General features: G+C 38.3%; 1 protein-coding gene across 1 annotated transcript in view; it reads right to left on the bottom strand.

The window, feature by feature from the left end:
- PTPRD (protein tyrosine phosphatase receptor type D) overlaps window positions 1-22,605 on the bottom strand; it is a 1,658,801-nt gene that overhangs the window by 271,942 nt on the left and 1,364,254 nt on the right. The window contains exon 12 of the mRNA XM_045020490.1: window positions 21,598-21,739. Within this exon, the coding sequence (XP_044876425.1) occupies window positions 21,598-21,739 (142 nt within the window). The remainder of the gene's footprint in view (window positions 1-21,597; window positions 21,740-22,605) is intronic.

Genomic DNA, 22,605 nt, shown 5'->3' with positions numbered 1-22,605 from the left:
TTCCAATTTATTGGCCCAATTCTATAGATCAAAAGTTAAAGATCAAGGCAATACTATAGTCGCTTGTGCAGATGGCCAACAATTCTGAAGACTTACGAGGAACTTAAGTGGTAGGTAGGCCTTTCCTGGCTCTTTGCACAGGGGGTTGAAATTCACCTTCTGGGACTCAATGTGCTCAGTTAAGGTCAATGGGAGTAATCATGTGTGTGCTCATGAAAGCGGATACAGGTTCTTCTGCTGGGTCCTATATAAAGGCAAATCAACAAATAACAACCTTCATGAAACTAAGTTAATTTTGCAGCAGTCCTAATAAATAATAACCACACTAAACATATAGAATGCTCCTCTTCCATCCAGAGACATGCAGGGAACACATGTTTGTGTCAATACAAGCTGTTGTTAATAAGGTTGTTTAGCCCTTTCTACAGAGACCTCCCAAGGAGAGGGAAACTGTATTGGGAAGAAAACTTCATTATCAGAATTCTCTAAGCTAGCTCCAGCAATTCCTATTTGCAAGTGGGCCAATGTCTTGGCTTACAAAGAGGCAGAAGCTATTTTTTAATTGTATAAATTAATCCAGCTCAAACTTGGAAAAGTAATGACATGTCCCTTGCATAATAGGCATAAAAGCTCAAAATAAACAGTTGGGAAATTCCTGGCCAAGAATCCTCACATCTGATGTACATCACTGGCTGTCTGACATTTTTCTGTCCTATTTTAAAGCCATGTTTGTCTCCTCAAAACTTTGTTCTACAGCTCACTATAAATTAAGGTTCAGGTGAAGGGAGAACCAACTCTTCAGGATAAAGCTTCCCTTCCCCCCAGTAGCACCACCACATTGCCTGCTTATTTACATATATTTGCCAAAATACAAGTACTTCTGGAGAGTGATACTCTGAATGTCACCAAGAAAAGTTGTACAGTAACATATTCTAAAGAAAATCCATGAAGATGCATGTTAAAGGAAGCTACAGTGCAGATATTCTGAGTGGATGCAGCCCTAGTCAAGACAACTGCATCAGCAGTCAAACTGAAAAGCAGAAGTGGGGGTTCTTGCTGAACAAATAACTAAAGTTATACACCTGTCCCAACAGTACCATGCCAAAAAATAAAACTTTGAGTGGTCAACCAAGGAGCTTGCAGTCCTCTCTCCATGTATACAGTTTCTTTCCCGTGCAGTGGATCTGCCCACTAACTAGCATTGATTGTATAGGACTTATTCAATTATAAAAACAGTTAAGTATAGTGATGAACCTATGCCAATTGCTGTCATCTAGAGTCAGCCTGTTCCAAAGTACTGTAATGTCAAAAACAACAATTTCTGAAATTATTAATTGATGAAAACAGATTACCATTATATAGAAAAAGAGAAGACAGAAAATGAAAGTGTAAGGCCCACCAATTGTTTGAGTGCCATCTTGCAATCACAACAGATTGCACATGGAATAAGCCTACGCAATCCTACTGAGTGATCTTTGCTCAATGTCCTGTACCAAAATTTCCTCTTAATAATATTTTTCAGTACAATATCAATTATCACTTATATCCTCTGGATAAATCTAGTTAACATTTTCATATCCTATCTTTAAATAAAAAAATAAAATGAGGGGTATATTCTCATTTTCTTTAAGGTGAAGTCAACGTTTATGTTATGCTATACAGGAATTGGAAGGGTTAAATTCAGCCCAAGTATGGGCTTCATCAGATCCCCCCCCTACAGCCACTACGCCATGAAAATGCATGATTCTTTAATATTACCTAATATGAAAGAACACTGGGAGTCTAGAGGGTAGCTTTTAAATAATGTAATCAATTGCTTTTTCATCAGAAAGTCCTTTGCAATTAATGACTCTAATACTAAGGCATACCACAGCCTAAATGAAAAATAATTAGTTGTCAGCTGTTCGTTAAAACTTACAAAATGAAAAAGATTAACAAAATCATATGCGTTAACTAATAATCTCATGTACTTATACTGATCATTCTGTCAGAGTCAGTAATACATTCTTACAAATAAAAAAAAAAAGAAATATGCTGCTCACACTATGAAACAGCCCTTTAGCTCTGTGCTGGGAGAGTCTGAGTTGCCAGGATAAAATTTGCCCCTAAAAATTACAGCCACTCATTTTGTACCTAAACAAGAATCTCTCTCCACCGTGCATCGCAAAAAGAGCCTTCATTGACAATAAAGACACTAGAGAAGTTTCCCAAAACTTTGAGTTTTAGCTACATTTTAGAAAGTACAATATTCACATACTTTGCACTTCAATAGAGTAGATGTTTTCTTAAATTATGTAAGCTTCACAACACCCGTTATTGTATGCACTTATTACATGCCCATATTTAAAAAAATAAGTAATAATGGCAGAGAGAAATTAAGTGACTTGTCCAGATTCATACTGTCAAGGGAAGAGTCAGGACAGAACCCAGGACTCTGACACTAATAGCACTTTGCTAGCATAGTATTCTGGCAGTGCTGCTTGTATAAACCTGGCCTTAGTCCCTTCTCAAAACTCACTTCTTCAAGGAGGCTGCTTATAAATGATAATCTTAGATGCATTTAAAACGGGACAATAAACCTCATAATCTTCAAACTATATGTATTAGTCTTCCAACTGACTGCCTGATCATAATGTCCTTGCCCTCACTCCCCCCACCCCCAGGTTATCCACCCTTCCTATTATTCTTAAACTCTACATTCCTTGGGGTAGAGTTTCCATGTTTATTTATATTGTAAATCATTCCTACCTCTTTGGCACTATACTGCATAAGTAATAAATAATAAGAAGTCTTCACCATCTTGTTTACTGGTTCACTACTCTCTTCATTCAAATCTCACTTTAAAGCATACTTCCTTCCCTGAAGCCTAACATATATAATCCACCAAATACAATTTAAATTTAAAATAAAGGTAAACATAATAATTAAATGCAAGAGGAAATATGCAAAACAGAACAATGTATATAATCTGCTTTCTGCCAGAAAACTATGTTTCTTCAAAAGCAACATTATCGCCTCCCATTGTCACTATTCTGGCTTCCCTTCTCCACTACCCACCATATCAGTCAACATTTTTGTTGTGTTTATCTTATTTAAATAGTAAGTTTCATGGGGCAGAGAGTTGTATTTTTGTGCCTGTAAAGTGCCATGAATGGCTATGCTCTATATGAAAGATAATACTGATAGTAAGAATATAGTATAAATAGTATATAATAGAGCACAAAAATTTAAACAGTTAAATCCATAATCTAGCCACGTGTGGATTTAGGCACTTAACTTTAGGCAGACGCTTTGGAAAACGCTAGCCCTGCTGACATTTCTGTCTGTTTGGATGCTAGTTCCATGGGATACTTAGTTTAATAGGTAAATAAATCATCCCAGAGCAAATAATAAATATTTAGCAGCAAAGACAAAGTGAATTATTTAACACTTAGTATCCATAATTGTTCAATCTCCGTATCTAGAATGTAGCCAGTACCTAGACTAGCTTGCATTCAACCAGAACTAAGGCAGAAATAAATACCTCTCCATCCTGACCTTTTTCTGTCTGGGACCTGAATACCTTTCTGAGAAACTAGCTGGCTGACTGTTAGCATTTTCGCTGAGTAGAAGAGCATTCTCATCAATCTCCAGCATGGCTGCTGTCAATCAGATCAGTTTTCTGTTACCAACTCCTGTCAGTTGCTTGACATGTGGGCCTTCCTCCCTTGATTATGTTTGGGCTCAGGAGGGTGAACCTAAACACTGAAGCCTTGTGTACACACACACACACACTGCCTATTGCAGTCACCTGCTGTCAGCTATAAGTGTAACAAACAGTTGATACTTGCTGCGAAACTGGGTTCAGCACCATTTCAGCTTTACCTACCACTGACACCCATAGCTAGCAATAAATATTTTTCCAAGTGAATGCAAGGCCTTAACAAAAAGCTTGGGAGGAGCAGTATGAACAGAATTTTGGACCTTTCTGGTTCATTTTAACAAATGCAGAAAACAACTCCAGCGAGGATTCTAATATGAAAGGGAAATATGTTCTACCTGCAATTCACCTGTTTAACTCCCATTCACTTTAAGATGAGTTGTGGCAGTGCAGCAAGAGGAAGACTATTTCTCCAAGTCATTTATTAAATGAATGAGCCATTAAACACCGCAGGCCACATTGTCAACAGAAAGCACAGGGCAAACAAGCAATTATGCACCTAAATTCCCATTAGTGCTCGTAAGCGGGGTTCTTGCAGGTATTACATCTGTCCCCTCCTTTAAAATCTTAGTCCTATATCAAATTATTCATGTCACCTTTAAAAAATATTACTAAAATGCTGCCCCAGAAATTTAATATCAGGGCAACAATTCCACCTTCAAACATATTCCACATCTACAAATGTAGCTAATATTAATTGACAAACTTTTACATTATTGTTCTAGTCTTTCAATGAGACAAAGTGGGTGAGTTAATATATTTTATTGGACCAACTTTTGTTGGTGTGAGAGACAACCTATCGAGCTCCACAGAGCTCTGTTTCAGGTCTGGAAAAGGTATTCTGAGGTGGAACAGATTGTTTAGCATAAGTAGTTGGCATATATTCTAAGGGACCATTCAAGGTGAAGTGTCTGCAATCATAGGATTGCAAAAAAAAAGAGGGGGGGGAGGCGTTAGTGGGTTACAGACTGTTGTAATAAGTCATCAACCCAATGTCTCTGTTCAGTCCATGATTTTTAGTGTCTAGCAGTGTTATGAATTTGAGCTCCAGGTTAGTCTTTTGAAAGTGTTGTGCAGGATTCCTTTGAGAATGAACACTGAGAGGTCAAATATAAAGTGATTACCTTGTGAAAAGTGTTCACTCACAGGTGATTGTTTAGTTTCACCTAAATAGTTGCTGTGGAGCATTTAGTGAACGGGATGAGGTACACCACATGTTGTGATGGACATGTGTAGGACTCATGGATCTTGAAAGGTGTATTGGGGGATGGGTGTTGATCCTTGTAGCAATAAAGATATGCCTTTGGGTTTTGTATCTGTTGTTCTGGCAGTGACTGGTGTGCTTTGAGTTGGTGTGCCCTGGTCTGTGGGGAGCTTGGTTCTGATGATGAGCTTGGAGAGGTTGGAGGGTTGTCTGAAGGCCAACAAACAAGATGTTAGGAATCATTAAAAAAGGGATAGAGATAAGACAGAGAATATCTTATTGCCCTTATATAAATCCATGGTACGCCCACATCTTGAATACTGTGTACAGATGTGGTCTCCTCATCTCAAAAAAAAAAGATATACTGGCATTAGCAAAGGGTAACTAAAATGATTAGGGGTTTGGAACGGGTCCCATATGAGAAGAGATTAAAGAGGCTAGGACTTTTCAGCTTGGAAAAGAGGAGCCTAAGGGGGGATATGATAGAGGTATATAAAATCATGAGTGGTGTGGAGGAAGTGAATAAGGAAAAGTTATTTACTTGTTCCCATAATTTAAGAACTAAGGGGCACCAAATGAAATTAATGGGCAGCAGGTTTAAAACAAATAAAAGGACGTTCTTCACACAGCGCACAGTCAACCTGTGGAACTCCTTGCCTGAGGAGGTTGTGAAGGCTAGGACTATAACAGAGTTTAAAAGAGAACTGGATAAATTCATGGAGGTTAAGTCCATTAATGGCTATTAACCAGGATGGATAAGGAATGGTGTCTCTAGCCTCTGTTTGTCAGAGGGTGGAGATGGATGGCAGGAGAGAGATCACTTGATCATTACCTGTTAGGTTCACTCCCTCTGGGGCACCTGGCATTGGCCACTGTCGGTAGACAGGATACTGGGCTGGATACTCTGGTCTGACCCTGTATAGCCGTTCTTAGGTTCTTAAGGCCAGAAGCTCAGGAAAGATTTTATTAAGGATGTGGTTCCCATACAGTATGGTGTCAAGTATCAGAGGGGTAGCCGTGTTAGTCTGGTTCTGTAGAAGCAGCAAAGAATCCTGTGGCACCTTATAGACTAACAGACGTTTTGCAGCATGAGCTTTCGTGGGTGAATACATCCGAAGAAGTGGGTATTCACCCATGAAAGCTCATGCTGCAAAACGTCTGTTAGTCTATAAGGTGCCACAGGATTCTTTGCTGCTCATACAGTATGGGTTGTAGTTGTTTGATGATACCTTGTATGAGGTCCAATGTGCAGTGGCAGATGACAACTAGGGGTGTGCCGTCAGAGGGGGGTTTATTTCTGTATTGAAATAGGTTCTCTTGGGGTGTTTGTATGGTCCATTCCATAGTGCAATCTACTTCTCTGATGGAGTGTCATTGCTTGGTGAAGGTGATTTTGGATGTGCTAAGGTGTATACCCAGACTTCCTCCTTGGAGCACATTCTGTGTTATCTGAGTGTCTGGCTGTAGATATCAGATTGCTTAATGTGTTTAGGGTCGTTACTGGATTTATGGAGGTAGGTGAGGTGATCTGTAGGTTTCTTGTATATGGTTGTCTGTAGAGTTCCATTATTGAATCTGATTGTGGTGTCCAGGAAGTTGGTGCTAGTGTGGGAGTACTCCAGAGAGAGTTTAATGAATGGGTGATTGCTGAAGTTATGGTGGAAATCTACGAGGACATTTAAGCCACCTGTCCAGAGATGAAAATGTCATCAATGTATCTCAGGCATATCATTGGTTTCATGGTGCACTGGCACCTTTCTAAGACCTGAAGAAGAGTTCTGTGTGGCTTGAAAGCTTGTCTCTCACACCAATAGGAGTTGGTCCAATAAAATATATTTCACTCACCTTGTCTCTCTAATATTCTAGGACCAACACAGCTACAACTACATTGCATATTATAGTCTTTCAGTTGCATTTTCTTACTAGCTTTGCTTATATATTTATTTTCAGAATAAATATACAGACTATTCAACTTATGTTGGTGAGAAAAGGAAGAAAGGAAAGTGAAAATTTGCACATCACATGAATATGTAATGTTGTTACAGAGGAATACAACATTCATATCGGCTAATTTAGTCAGTGGGAGGGTTCACCTAAAGTTTCTCACACCATGCTAAAACTTTGACCCTAAAGTAAAGGTTTGATCCTGCCATTTAACCTGGAGACATATATTATTGAATACCTTGTTAAGTCATCTACCGATTTGATCTAGTCTTCCTTCATCTTATAAATTCAGGGGCTCATTTTACAAGACACACTTTGATGCATGAGCCTATGTATGGTCAGGGTGAGATCAAGCTTTTATTTAACGTATTTGGTACATGCACACTATAGTAAGTACTGTATATATCAGTCCATGTAGCATGCATGCAAGTTCTGCTTTATGTCCAACACATTTTCTGATACAAGTGCACCATTAATCATAAGGAAAAAACATGATATGTTTGAAAAGGCCATTTCAAGGTCAGAAAGATTCAGAAGGAAGTAACTAGCTGGAAAATGCATCTACTTCAGTTTTAATAATCACTTCTTTTCCAATAGACATTTCAAAAAAATAACTTTGAAATCTGTAGGTTGTCCACTTAAAGACATGATTTTAAATAGTCATTTCTTTTTATACCCAATTAAACTGCCAGCAGAATAAAGTATTGTCCACCTGAGTAACACTGTGAGGAGCCTTGAACTGCTGCTTCTGCAGTCTTACTGTAATTTGCAAATGCATTTGACTAAAGTAAGAATTTAAAACCACCACTCCAAAAATGAAATCAGCAAGCCTTCCACCAACTACTGTTAAAGGTAGATAATAAAAGGAATTTCTGTTTCACAGCTCTTTGCCCCATATTCCAGCCTTCTTCCTCCTGATAATGATTAAATAATGATCATACAGAAACTGTACAAAATGTATTTCACACCTTTTCAGTCAGCTCCAAGATTTCAGCAGCTGATAGCTAAAACTCAGGGAATACACATTGACTTACAACTGCCCATATTAAAAAATGCATGCTGTGTACAAAGATATATCATGTTGGCCCAATTCTATAATGAATGAATGATCATTTCACTGGGTTAGGCAGGCAGAGAGTAATCAAAATCAATGAAGTACTAAGTAGACAGTGTCAAATACTCAAAATTAAAAACTAATTCCATTGTATCAGGAATGACAAGGTCCTCAACATTTTCTTGATGCTATTCTAAAACATTTACTCTTCCAGCAAACTAGGGCAGTGTTGCCAATTCTCATAATCCTATTGTGAGTCTCTTGATATCTGCAATTTTTCCTTAAAGCCCCATCTCTTGGAGTCCTCTGATTACATAAGATTTTTAGCTTTCATTTAAACCAAAATAAGTTACTAGTCCTTTTGGATTTAGGAGAAAAGCTTAAAAACTTGACCCCCTAAAGACTCAAAAACCAGGAGGCAAATAAAAAGACAACATATTTATTATTTTAAACATATCATGATTGTTATGGTAAGTGCATAATTTTGGGAGACCAAACTCATATTTCCAACACTTGGGGTTGGCCACACTGCTAGGAGCAAAATTTTGCTCTTGATTTGGTGTAACTGAAAACAGAATGTGTCACTGGGCATCTTTTCCAAATGTTTATTTCAATTAACATAAAACAAGGAAATAAACAGCTAGGACTTTCCTGCAAAGGAAAAATCAGATGAAGACTCCAGCCATCTGAGTCCAAAGCAATGTATATTAATTGTTGAAAATGAAAGTTAATTTCTCCTTAGTAAGGTTCAGCTTCTAGCTTCCTGTTCTTTCTCATAAACTGTAAACAAATCTACCATAAGTTTCCAATCAGATTCATAGGCCTACATTATTTTCACTTTTAGGCAAAGAATTCAGTCTCAAAATATTTCTTCCCAATTTCTGCTTTTCCCCATCCTCATCCTTCTTATGACACAATAAAAGTCAATTTCCTGTAAATGAGGCATTTACAGTAATAATACACATTTCAAACACCCACTATTGTCTGGTTCACTCACTAAAGAACACCCCCTTGCACATCATACACCATATATACACACTCCCACCTTTTCAAGAATTACACAAGTTGAAGGATTTGCATAACAAAATTCTCTTTTGTGGAAAGTTATTCCATCAATTAGTTACCAGCTATGGTTTAATATTGTTACTATCAATATACTAAGTCCAACAGTATGGAAACTGTGGGCAAGACTTTAACATGAGTGCCTAAAACTGGGCTCCTAAATCATGACTTAGATGTTTAAATAAGTGACCTACTTTTCAGAAGTACTGAGCATCCAGCAGCTCCTGCTGCAGTGACTGGGGGGATGCTGGATGCTGAACACTTGAGAATTAGGCTATTTGTTCAAATACCTAATATTTACTTAGTAACTTAACCTTAGGCACTTAATTTTAAAAGTATATCTTGGCCTGCATACTTAACATTAGGCACTAAAATCCATTTAAGGAATTTAAGTAAGTGGCCAGATTTTCAGAGCACCTGAGCACAAACCTCGAGTCAATGGGAAGTGTAGGTGCTCTGCATCTCTGAGAATCAGGCTACTTTCTGAGGTACCTAAATTCAGGTATCCAGGTTTGAAAATGTTGGACTGTATTTTATTGGGGCTTTGCCACTTAGCAACTAATGAGCTCTCTATGGGATTGATTTAAAAGCTCAGGGAAGTCAGTTGGAGTTTTTCCACTGACTTCATTCAACATACATTGGATCAGGCCCTTTGTCTGCAATATGAAACATGCCACAACAAGAAATGATTGTTTCTTGGTTTACTAACAATGTATTTGTAGTTGCCTTCATCTTGTTGCAAAACATTGAGTAAGGAGTAACAATGTCTCTTTATGAAAGAACCCTGGCAACTTTTCAGCCTTCCAAGTCACATTCCTAGAAAGTCATTTTGTTGTATTTGTTGCAGGATTCCTCAGATAGTCTTATCGGTACAGCAAAACCAAATAAATCTGTTCATGAACACTAAGATACAGTTTGTGTATACAGATTTGTTTATCTTTGGAGCAGAGGAGATAATGCCATTTAAGACAAGAACATACATTTTACTAAAATAAATCACAGGGCAAGTCCACTGAAAACAATGAGGAACCATTGGGGAGCCAAGATCAGTTTCTGAGCTTGGTCCCAGGCTTGGAGCGCTGTGTATCTTATGGGAGAAAGTGTCTCTTATTCCTATCAGTCGGTACAAGGGGTAATTCCACAATGGTTCTCCCTACTCCACAGGGAGTTTCACCCAGTCTTCCTATAACAGAGTGATGCTTCCAAGAGAAGGTGAGTAAAATGGGCAACAAAACATACTCAGAGGACTTGTTATTGTCCCCAGAAGGCAGGGAGTCTCTCTATTGCCCTTACTCGAATGGAATGTTAAACTAACTATAAATTAAGGGATCTGAGAGGCCTAAACATTTGGCAGTCTCCCTTTAACTATCTATTTTTAAATTACTGTTTAATAAAATTCAGTTAAGTACAATTGGTAATGGTTCCTTAAAAGAGGCCCAGGACAAGAATAGCAGAAGTACTGAGAGTCAGGATTCAGGTGCATTGGCAGAGCTTACACAGCACCTGGTTCTAATCAGTGCTATTAGTTTGAATTTGTCTAAAAAGCTTATTGAAATGCTTCCACTTGAAAATCTACCATAATTATTCTGTGCTTTGTTGTTGCTGTATGCAGTCACTAATACTGTGCTTCACAAGAGGCTTTTGAAATAAATATCTAGAAAAATGCTACTATTACTAGGCAACATTTTATATCCTAGCAGGCCCTTTGTAGTAGCTTTATAGTAAATCATTTTAATGGCATAATTTAAGTCACAGCTAAATTTTGCACAAGATGATTTATCTGTTTGTAATCGAAGATGAGGGAATTTCATTTGCTATTGAACTAGTGAGTGGAGGAGACTTTATTAATGCATCTTTGCAACAAAGATTAATGGAATGGTAGTAAGTCAACTGCACCACTTGATGTTAGTTTACAGCAGGCATGGCCATACCTGAAATAAGATCTATCATAATAAGATCTAATGTCATGCATAAACCACAGAGTATTCAGAAAAGGATTTTTTTGGTAGGCTGCTTTAATCCTACCTATTTGATTCTCTTAATTTAACAGTGCAAATACATCTTTTTTGCCTTGGTATATCTATTACTGTCCATTGTTCTGTGTCAGAAATGCCAAATTCCCATTTCTAAAAATCTAAATATTTTACTATTAATATCAGTTTGACTTAATGAAATTTGCGGAGAGAGAAGTTATTTTAATACCAATGTAGTTAATTGGTATGCTTTAAAATTATCTTATATTTACTGATCTTCTTTCATTGTGCTCCACATGAAACCTTATAAAACTAGACAATTACAATAATAAAGCATATTTTATAAATGGTTATTAGTTAAATAAACTATTATAAATAAATATTACTTGAGATAATTTTGGGGTGTTTTTTTTGCAAAATCTTTTTTTTTTCCAGATAGTGTTTCCGTATCCTTCACTGGATGCAATTCTCAGATTTTTCCCCTTCAAGATGCGTGCCTATAGCATTAAAAATGGATTTAATTTTGCTGTCACTTCAGTACTCTAGTGTCAAACATGTCCTACATTTCAACAAACCTTCCTGTCATCCTAATGGTGCACCTGATGAGACATTAGTGTTCTCAGAAACTGCTAGACTGAAAAGCTGTAGGCTGATCTACTATACGAGGACCTTCTTCTAGAAACTGACTTGGCTTTATTATCCTCTGTTATGCATCTTATACATACATTTACTGTGGTAATAATTGAACTGAAACTTATCAAGCTTCTAACACTACTGGTTTCCTTTAATCTTAAATCAAGTACATACACTAATAAGAAGCCAGATCATGAGCTACTTGAAACCATATAGTAAGGAACCCATATTCTCAAAATGGTAATGAAACATTTCTTAAGGAAAATAATCTCTAAAATAAAGTTTCCAAATACATATTTGCAACATGATAGATAGATAGATAGATAATGTATGTACATACAGTAATATAGCCCTTTTAATATCAGAAGACTGCTGACAGCATATAATCAGCAGTCTTCTGAGGTATGGTTATTGGGGATGCTGACTTTGCAGTAGCAGTGAACTAACTTCCGCAGGACAGGTTGGCCTACTGCCCACGTGACATAAAAACAAAACAATCTCCCACGCAGCATAACCCCACCGCTACCACCTTTAGTGAATGAGTTATGCTGGCAATTCCAAACTCATGCCAATAACACATCTACCTGACACGTTGTATATTTTGTTTAAGCAACAAATATTATACATTATCTATCACTATTTTAGGTAGACAGAATAAATTAATCTATAGATTTTTCTAAAATGCATTCATTATAATATTTTTTTCTCCCTCCTAAGTATCATGAGTTCACCTGGGAAGCTCCTGAAAGAGATAACACTGCAATGAATAAATTTTATAAACTTGTTTAAATTAACTGAAGTGGCTTTTCTTTACAAAATGTCACAATTTTATGGTCTGATATCTCATGACCTGCCAGAAATAGAAACTATTGTTCTATTCCATTGGAAAAGGGGGATTTTCCCAGCTCCCGTCCAATGGTATAACGCAGCCACTTCTATTCCTGATGTTTTGCAAAATGTTGGTCCTGAAATAAGTCTCTGGGTGCAGGACTGAACATTGTCCATTCTGTACTGCAGGGCAAATGGAGATGGAGAGGAAATTCCAGATTCTAAAAGGAGGGAGAGCAGGTGGGGAGGAAACATTTTTGTGGCAGGTTGCTTTAAAAAAATGACAGCTGTTAGACTATTCAGAGGTTTGGAATGTTGGAAGTAATCCCAGAGTAGACTGATTAATGGAAGCGTAGAGATGAAGCAGTCAAAAATGGAAGCTAAATGCAATTTATCATATCATTCCACAATTTATAAATGGGAGTACCATCTCCACATTGATGGTACTTCAATTCCATTGATTTCCACAAGACTTCGATGAGATTTAAGCATGTGCTAACAGGTGAGCATTTGCTTCATTGCTCTTCTGAACAGAGGTGGACCTAAGCATGTGTTTAAATGCCAGGCTGAATCGAGGCCATAGATAACTAAAGTAGGTGGGCATAAATAAAAGGGAAAGTAATAAATGTATTATCCAGCTTAAATTTTAAATAGCTCATCAACATAGTGAAGCAGAATGCACACTTTGTAATGGCACTGAGCTCTGATTCAGACAGTGGTTTCACAACAGTGGATTATGGGATTTTGTATAATCTTACACCCTGATATTGCATCGATGGGACTCTGTAGGAGCATAAGGGGCTACATGCATTCATAAGGATTAGTCACTTGAGTAAGGGTTTGTAGGGTCAGGCTTCTTGTCATAGCTGACAGCTTCCTGTATCCTAAGTGTTCTTTAATTATTACATTTATCAATTAAAAATACAATTGATGCACACAAGTTTACAACTAGATTAAATAACTGCACAATCCAAAACCTAAACTGTTATGTAATATAAATGGAATTCTTCAGACCCACATGGGCACTGAAAAAAAAATCACCTTTTGTTTCTTTTCACTCATCTAATTTAATGGTTGTGGAAAATGACAGAGTAATAGGTAGGAGATGGAAAACCTTTATTTATCCATGAAACAGGTACAGTACAGACAGCAGTTGTCTATCAATCTTACTCACACTGCCCAGATAATTTGACTCAATCTTGATCTCATAGGACCATCCATAGGGGGTAAAAAAAATTGCAAACTTTGCCAGTTTGATTCTCTGCCTCTCTACTGAATCACCAAAAGTGTTGGTGGTAAAAGCTAGAATGATGCTGGGTGGGGGTTGTGATATAATCCTCTAAGGACTAGATCAAAACACCCACCCATTGCTTCTCATAACTTCTGGTTATTACTGAACCAGGCCAAAATCAAACTGGTGACCTACGTGGCTGGTGATCCTTCAACTGACTCTGTGGGCAGACTTGCAGGGTTGGGGCACTAGAGGTGAAATTTTCTATTTTCCCTTTTCCTAATGTTTCTCTCTCGCCTCATTGTTACTCATTCCACTTTGTAATCTGAATGGTATCTGATCAAGCATGGATTCAATTTGATACCCAATTCTAAGCAAGTGAGTGGATCCTCACAAACATCAAAGCCCTAAAATAAATTGGTAAAAAAAAATTTAAAAAGAAAAAAAAAGAAATAGGAGGAAAAGCAAAATATGTTTTAACATTGATATATTCATCCTGCTCATGATACATTAATTTCTTTCTCTAAAGAGCAGGGATAGACACTTATTGGCTACAGTACTTACACTACTAGCAACAATTATTAGTTTCTCCCCTGGGACAACCAAGACTGTGATCAGCTTTTAAGGCTGAAATTAATGATTGAGGTCTTGTCTGAAAAGAATTAACAGATGTACATTCTTGGCAAAAACGTTTTAGTTAAATAAAAAAAACCCAAACCCTTCATGCTAAAGAGGACTATTATTTCTTTGTACAGTATTATTACTCCTCTTTGTCTGAGGATGTTCAGTTCACCTGACTGCCAGACATCTATTTTATGAACAGTCATTGACTACAAAAAGTTTCTTATTATAAAATAGAAATGGATGAGGAGGAACAGTTTAACTGGCTGACACATCAAGCCAACATTCATCTTTTATGACTGTCCACTTCAAATTGAGTGTCCCTGTAAACATTAGATAGCAATACTTTATTACTACTGATACCATTTCAAAATATGAAGTAGACATCATGAACAGATATACATGAGTGAAACTGAACTGGTAATTTTACAGTCATGGAAGAAAATATCTGAAATGTGGTCCAATGAACAAGAAGATGAAATTCAGAGGAAAAAGGAAATAGAATGGAAAAGTAAGAAAACATTATAAAAAGACACAAACCATGACCAGTAGCTACTTTCACTGACTTGTTAGTTCAAAACAACAAAGGAAGGTACATCTTCATTTAGTAGACACATCCTAGCAGTGTAGCATGTTAATATAATTTTCTGGGACAGCAAGGAATTCAAAGAGGTTTCACAGGAATAGAACTACCATAGAAAATAAAGCTTAGGACTAAGATTTTGAAAAGCAGCTTGTGGTTTATTGAGCCTAAACTGAGCCTAAACCTTACAGATGTCTTAAATTTGGCATCCAAAATTTGAAGCACCCAAGCTCACTATTCACTTTTGAAATTCTTGATAAAAGGATTTTAGATATAAATACATTTGATGAATTTGAGATATTTCCTTCATTTTCAAATAGTGTATGTGCTCCTACTCTGTTTTACATTTAGAAATAGTTTTCTAATTACTATCAATATGTATTTTATTAACTGTAATAAGCTCTTAAAAATACACTGGTGTACAGTTATTCCATGCAGAAGGAAAAACTGCACTATTTTATATGTCTAGTGTGATAACGGTTGAAAAAAAATTTGTGAATAAGTTAATCATTTATTGGTGGGGAAAACAGTTTCTTTGACAAACATTACATTTAGGGAATTGAGTGACTACTAAAAATATTACTTGAAAAAACTGTATGAGATAATTGATAAAAAATAATTCAGTTATTCATGAATATTATTCAACCCATTCTATTTATAGTACGAATGACTGTAGGCATTAATGTAGATTTTAAAATTATTTTTACATATAAAATGATAATAAATTATTGTGAAATCAATAGGGTGGCACACATGTATCTGAAAGTAAAATTTGACTCTATGGGCATTATATAGCTTATGATAATATACCCTGATGTGTTCCTGATCATTTAAATTACATGAGCAGAATTTCTTAAACTATTAACACTAGTTATAGAATGAGTCCTTCTGAGAAAGTGTACTGTCATGCTAAAGTTCTGCATTAGACACAACAAAATATTCCTTCACTCTAAAAGAACTGAGAACCCAGCCATAGGAAATGGACTGTGCATTTTTCAAATTTTTGCTCATTTCCTGATCTGGTTAACAGTTCCATTTTCCTTTCCTCTTATACAGAGCGATAATTCATTAAGTGTTTCAAATTATACTGCATGGAAGGCAAATGTTTCTGTTTGCCCTGCACGTATTTTACACACACCGCTAAAATATATCAAAATAGTTTATAATTTTGTATCCGCTTATTCCTAGCACTTCTTTATAAGCCATTTCAAGTAATCTGCACTTCACTTGGTACCATAATTGCTGCTAAGTTGTCTGTATATTGGCCCTTTCCTTTTGGTCCACTTTTTCATAAAATCCTTTTGTACAATTGTCAAGCAGCTGTGCTTTGTTCTTTAATGTTCCTAGCACGGCTCCCCAGCAGAGACCACTTTATAACATAAAGTGCAAAGTACCATTTTCACAGCAGGGACCACAGTGTTCATCTTCAAAAAGAGGCATTAATAAAATGGAACTGTAATGAACATGCTAATTCTGGTCATAAGGTATTACACATAGTCTGTTTCATTCTCACTAAAAATTGGTGAAGTTTTTACTATGGCTCTTCAAACTTCTCTTAACCATGAATGCTTCTGAGATAGACAGCTATCTTCTAGATATATGCGTGTATCACATGCTTTGTCTTTCTGACCCCATCCACACAACTTTCTACCATGCCTATGACCAGCTAGAGGCTCAATGGACTAAAAACTCTGTGTACACACAACAGATGGTTAAAGCCAGTGAATATTACCCAGGCACTTCCCCAGCTAGCTGGCTCTTTTGGCACATGGTACATTTCTTGTGACCAGCTAGGTATGTCGTGATCTTGCCAATGAATGGCACCCATAGCAATGCCAGCGTAACTGGTAAATCTAGTTCTCTGTTCTCATTTAGCTCTGTGCAGATGGACATCCCACAGTGCACTGTCCCTCAGAATAAAGGTACCATTCTGTGTGTCTGACTTCCAGGGACTCTAATCCCCATGCGTAAGCTGCCCTAGAAGGCTTTTCTTGGTTACATCATCCAGAGGAGCAAAACTGTTTAAAATGGCCCCTGCCCATCTCAAAATCATGAGGTACTGAGAGAACATGGAAACTAAATGTCATTACTTGTGACCCATCTACTGATAGCAGGAAAATAATGGTGCTTTGAATGCATTCCCCCCAACCCCTATTTTTCACACTCTGGAAAATGCTCTGAACCTTTTTCCATTCTAATAAAAGCAACACTCTTTAATTACACTTGTCATATCAATGGCCAGGGAAACACTGTTATAATAAATAATTCACTTTTTATTATATACCACAATGATTGTGACATCGCATCAATCACTTTATAAAAGGTAGGTTTCTAACAGAGATATGACAAAAGCACCTCAACACAATGATTTTGCTCCTCTTCCTCCTCGCCAGTTGACAGTGTGAGCAGAAATACTGGCACAGAGAATCCATTATTATGCATATTTGCTCAGATGGTAATCATGGGGCTTGTAACAAGATGGGAATCTACCAGGATCAAGCCTCAGTTTCCATGTGTCTATGTAGCGCTTTGCCTTTAATTCACAGATAGTACAGCGAACAGAGCATGCAGCCATGAGTGTAGCGATATACATCCGCTCTTTGTCATTTTGCTTTAGGAGGTTTCAGTCTCATAAAAGTGCACTCAAACACCACTGTGACACAACAGAGGTGACAGATAATGCAGCATTTGTTGAGATGCTTATAGTCTTGGCATGGCTTCATCAGCAAAGGGTAGGCTGGGTTCATGAAAATCACTGCTGGCACATAAATGCCACCAACGTCTGTACCATGTTAGTGGACTAGCATTTTAGTCTTCAGTGGAGAAGGACACAACCCTTTGCCTTGGCCTACTTTTCACATAGTGCTTCAGAGTGATCAGGACAGCTGTTATCTTTTCTGTCTTCCACCACTTCCATACTGTAAAGCACCAAACTCCAGAAACTAGAGGCTGCAGCATTGCTCATAGCACTTACTGACTAGATACCATGGTTATGAGCACAGTTGAAGAATCTAAACAGAAGAGGATAGGCACAGGCAGCTCCTGCTGAGGCATTGTGTGACAGCTGCCCAGAGCTTCCCATTGAAACATGATTAGGCAGACTACAGGGTGGAGGTGCATAAATGTGGGTATGATGGCAGAAAAGTTACTGCATTGAGACAAACTGAACCAAGTTATTTGTAACCAGTGAAGCTGACCATACCTTTAACTTGTTAAAAAATTAGTGAGACTGGGGCTTGCATGGGAACATCCCTCTGCCTCATCAACCTCACGGCAAAAAGGTGGCAAAGTTTATTAATTCTGGGTCAAATCCTGACCTCTCACTGCAAGAGTTTGGATGGTCTCAGATGCAGCACAAATGTTCTGCTGGTTCTCGGGGAGCACAAAACACAGCATTTGAGGAGCCTGCAAAAGAGGTGTGCACTACCTGCACAATGCAGAGCTACATGGGGGCTCTCTGGTGGATTAAGCCTAAAGGGGGCCTGGATCCAATCTACCCAGATCTATCTGTCATACTGACATGGCCCCCATCGTAGTATTTGAGTGCCTCGTAGTTATTCATATACTTATCCTTACAGCATCCCTGTGATGTACAGAAGTACTATTGTGGTCATATTACAGGTGGGGAAGTGAGGCATATAGGAGAATAAGTGACTTGCCCAAGGCCACACAGGAAGCACAAAGCAGTAATTGAACCTAGATTGCCTGAGTCTCAGACTAATGCCCAAAACATTGGACCCAATAAAAGAAATGATCAACCACAACATAGCCAAGTGGCTTCTAAACCTGACAAAGCTACCTCACACTCTCTAGTTGGCAGAACCCAACTCTCTCTGGCATTATCACACCATTCCACACCTCATGGATCAATGTGTACACGGGCCTCCTTCAAGCTCATGGCTTAGATCCATGGATCTTGCTTTAATCCAGTCCCGAACCAGAGGATCTCAGCTACTTCCCTTTATCCTTTCAACAAAAACTTTAAGTATTATGGCTGGAGACTATCATTTCTAATCATTTTAATTTTTTCCTTGTTTTCTTACCAACTTTTATTTCTCTCCATCATGTGTATGCACACTCTCATTTATTATTGTAGGGCTGTTCATAAGAGGTAGAATGCTGGCATTAGTGATTTTTAAGGAGTACTGAACCATTTGAATTGGAAAGAAAGACAAAGAAAAATCTGCATGTACTCTACAACAAACAGCTTACATTGCAGACGGGGGTGGGGAACAGGTAGATCATATTTTTTAGAGCCAGCCAGTTTTGACATTGGTGCCGATTTTACACCCATTTAAGTATTCATTGTTGTCAATGAGAAGAGGCTAAGTCCCAGTGTCTCTCTACTACAGAGTAAGGAAGAAACAGTTGATTCAGAACTGCATCTTTAAAAACACATGCACACACATTTCAATTAAAAGACCCAGGAGGCCGGTAAATATATTTCAGTAGGTAATGTGTTCTACCCTTCAATAAAATTCTGTAGGCAGAGAATACATTTTACATCTGAATTTTCCCACTTTTTTTAAAGTTCTTAATTTTTAAATGATATTTATTGCTATTAGAGCGATAAGGTGGGGGAGGCAATATATTTTATTGGACCAACCTTATGTTGGATAAAGAGACAAGTTTTTTATTTTATACAGAGCTTGTCTTCAGGTCTCACTGCAAACAACATTTATTGCTATGTAATATGACTTTGTGGTTGGGGCTTTTTTTAATTTATGAATTTATTAAAAACTGAACAGAATATGATTTGTGTCATTTCAAACAATAGAAACAACTACTTGGTTCAGGGAGTTGAACAGGGGAGTTAAAAATATGAACTAAATGATCAACCTTTCCATTTTTATTGACTGTGGCTGGGAAAAAAATGAAAATGATGCCAGACACAGTCACGTTAACACTAGAGATAACGTTTTAATTTTTAGCAGGGTTATTCATGTATTCATTTTCATTTTATCAGGTATTTCTAAGGAAGTTTTTTAAATATATATCAGACGCACACAGTGTTGTGACCCTTTTTCATCATTGATATAAACAACATAATTGCTTACACTGATTAAAAAACCACATACAAATAAGTTAGTCTTTCTTGCTACACAGAAATCTAGTTCTCTGAAAGTAGCACAACGGGAAAAAATAAAATAAAGAAAAGCAACCGCCATATCTCCCCAAATCTTTCTAAATAGTGGGGCAAAGAATAATAAAACACAGAGCTCCAAGGAGTGTCTTCTTAATGCTGTCTGATGGATGAAATTCTTGTCCCAGGAGACACAAACACCCTCACAAACTCCCTGCCATATGTTTATGTGGCTGGTATGGTGCATTATGTACTAATGTTCCAATGAAAGAGCCTCCCTCCAAAATACAGAGTGGACAATGCACTGTAGGAAGGATTGGCAAGCGAGTGAGGAAGGGACACATTTCACATGTCAAAACAAAGTTCCTATCTGTCTCCAGAAGAATGAACAACAGATACAGAAGGCCATTTGATTACTAGCATTTACTCCAACGGGAGTATCATTTGTAAGTGAGTCCATAGGTTTGGCACTAAATCTTATATTCCAACTCCAGGGTTGAAAAATCAGATTATCCTTTCATTGGCCTCAATAACTATGTTTGCTAAAGAAAGAAAGGGAAAAAAAAGATGTAGAAGATGACATGCATGTCTGAGGCTGAAGAAAAGCACGTTTGCGCTCAGTACTTTGGAGAAAATGTTTAGCTGCAGCTCATCCTTATGTAAATACTGTTTCTGTAGTTTTGCCAAGGTCAGTGTCAGCTTGGATAACTTTCTGTATAAATGCCAATCATGCAAACAAAAGTTGCATAAGACAGCACTAACATACAAATCAGTTGCATTCACAAAACATTTTATTGTTTGCTTATTCTAGCCAGAGTCTTCCCATTTTTCCTCCTCCTCTTACTTTCTTTGACCTTGAATTTTCTTCCCCACCCTGTTCAGTAAGACAGAGCCAGTAGAGCAGGGGTGGGCAAACTACGGCCCACGGGACCGTCCTGCCTGGTACCTGAGCTCCTGGCCTGGGAGGCTCGCCCCCGGCCCCTCCCCTGCTGTCCTCCCTCCCCGGCAGCCTCAGCTCGCTCACTCTGCCGCGGGCGCAATGCTATGGGTGGCGGGGCAGCGCAGCTGCAGAGCCCGGCCTGACCCGGTGCTCTGTGCTGCGTGGTGGTGGCGGCAGCATGGCCTGGCTCCAGCCGGGTGGCGCAGCTGTAGCACTGCCAGCCACTAGTGCTCCAGGCAGTGCGATAAGGGAGCAGGGGGGTTGGATAGATGGCAGGGGAGTTCGGGGTCATGGTTGGGGGCGGGGGGGTGTGGATGGTGGTTGGGGGGGAAACAGGGGGTTGAATGGGGGCAGGGGTCCTGGGGGGGCACTCAGGGGACAGGGAGAAGGAGTGGTTGGATGGGGCAGGGATCCCAGGGCAGGGCAGACAGGAGGTGAGGTCCGGGTCACGACCCCCTCCCCTTACCGGCACTCCATACAATTTCCGAAACCCGATGCAGCCCTCAGGCCAAAAACTTTGCCCGCCCCTGCATTAGAGAGTCAAAAATCCAAAAGAAAACCAAATCCAAACTTCAGACAAGGAAGTTCCCATTTTTTAGCATTCACAATATGACAGTACCCTACAAAACGGAACCTTAAACACTCTTTCTTTCATTAGCTGTAGAAAAAAAACCCACTGCAATGGTGTAATAGTTTTGACACTATCAAAGAAAAAAAAGTTATTGTCTGACAAGGACTTACCACGTAAAACAGTGAGTCTCGTGGACACACTTATTTCTCCAACACTATTGGAAGCAACGCATTCATAAATAGCTTCATCTCGTGGAGTCCGCAGAGGCTGTATTCTGAGAACTGATCCAGATCCATCATCAAATTCTATTACCTATTGAAGGAAACAACAGCTGTCACAGGTGTTGTTACAAATGCCTACCTCTCAGCTAATTCTTGTATGCACGATGAACTATCAATATTCATAACATCAAAGCCAGTTTCATTTTTCAGATATACATACAGAGGCAAATTCAACAGTGACTTAGACTGTAGTGTACATTGGTCATACAAACTGGTGTAAGTACGCTTAAGTGGCAATGCAGTGTAACATACATTGATATCCAGTGGATCTACGTAAGTGTAATTTACATGGAAGGGGTTACTGAAAAAAACAACAGGAAGGTATAAGAAAGCATATCCTTACTTTAGGTGCCTTGTACTTTCTTATACCCCACTAACACTCTCCTGCTAGTTGCTTTTCCTATTGCACTCCACTCCGCATCTCCCCCCTTTGGCATGTAAGCTGAATTTATTTTGCGCACACATCGAATACAAATAGCTAATTACACTACTTTGCCACTTAAAGCCAACGTAAAATTCACTCTTTTGTTTACACCATGTTTGAATGTGGCCCAGACACTTCCAAGGGGGATGCCCCTGTTTTCTCCCACTGTGAATTTGGTCCATTATGTATAATTAATATTAGCTGATGATATAATTTAAATAGAGTGTGTCCATCTTAGAGACAAAATGCAACAACTGTGTTGTTCTTGGTGGTGATGTGTGGTTGTTGTTTTTGAATCATTTACGTACGAAACTTTCATTCCCTCACCTGAATATATCTGGAGCTAATAGGACTGCTGCCTCTTCCCTCCTCTTACTCAGGGAGATGAATCAATCATCTTGTCAGGATGCTGCTACTCTCTGCAGCAGCCCACTCACCACAGGTACAACACGCACCTTCCCTAGCAGCTAACT

This window comes from Mauremys mutica, chromosome 6 (genome assembly GCF_020497125.1).
Source record: "Mauremys mutica isolate MM-2020 ecotype Southern chromosome 6, ASM2049712v1, whole genome shotgun sequence".
NCBI lineage: Eukaryota > Metazoa > Chordata > Testudines > Geoemydidae > Mauremys > Mauremys mutica.
This window is presented reverse-complemented; position numbering and strand designations above follow the sequence as displayed.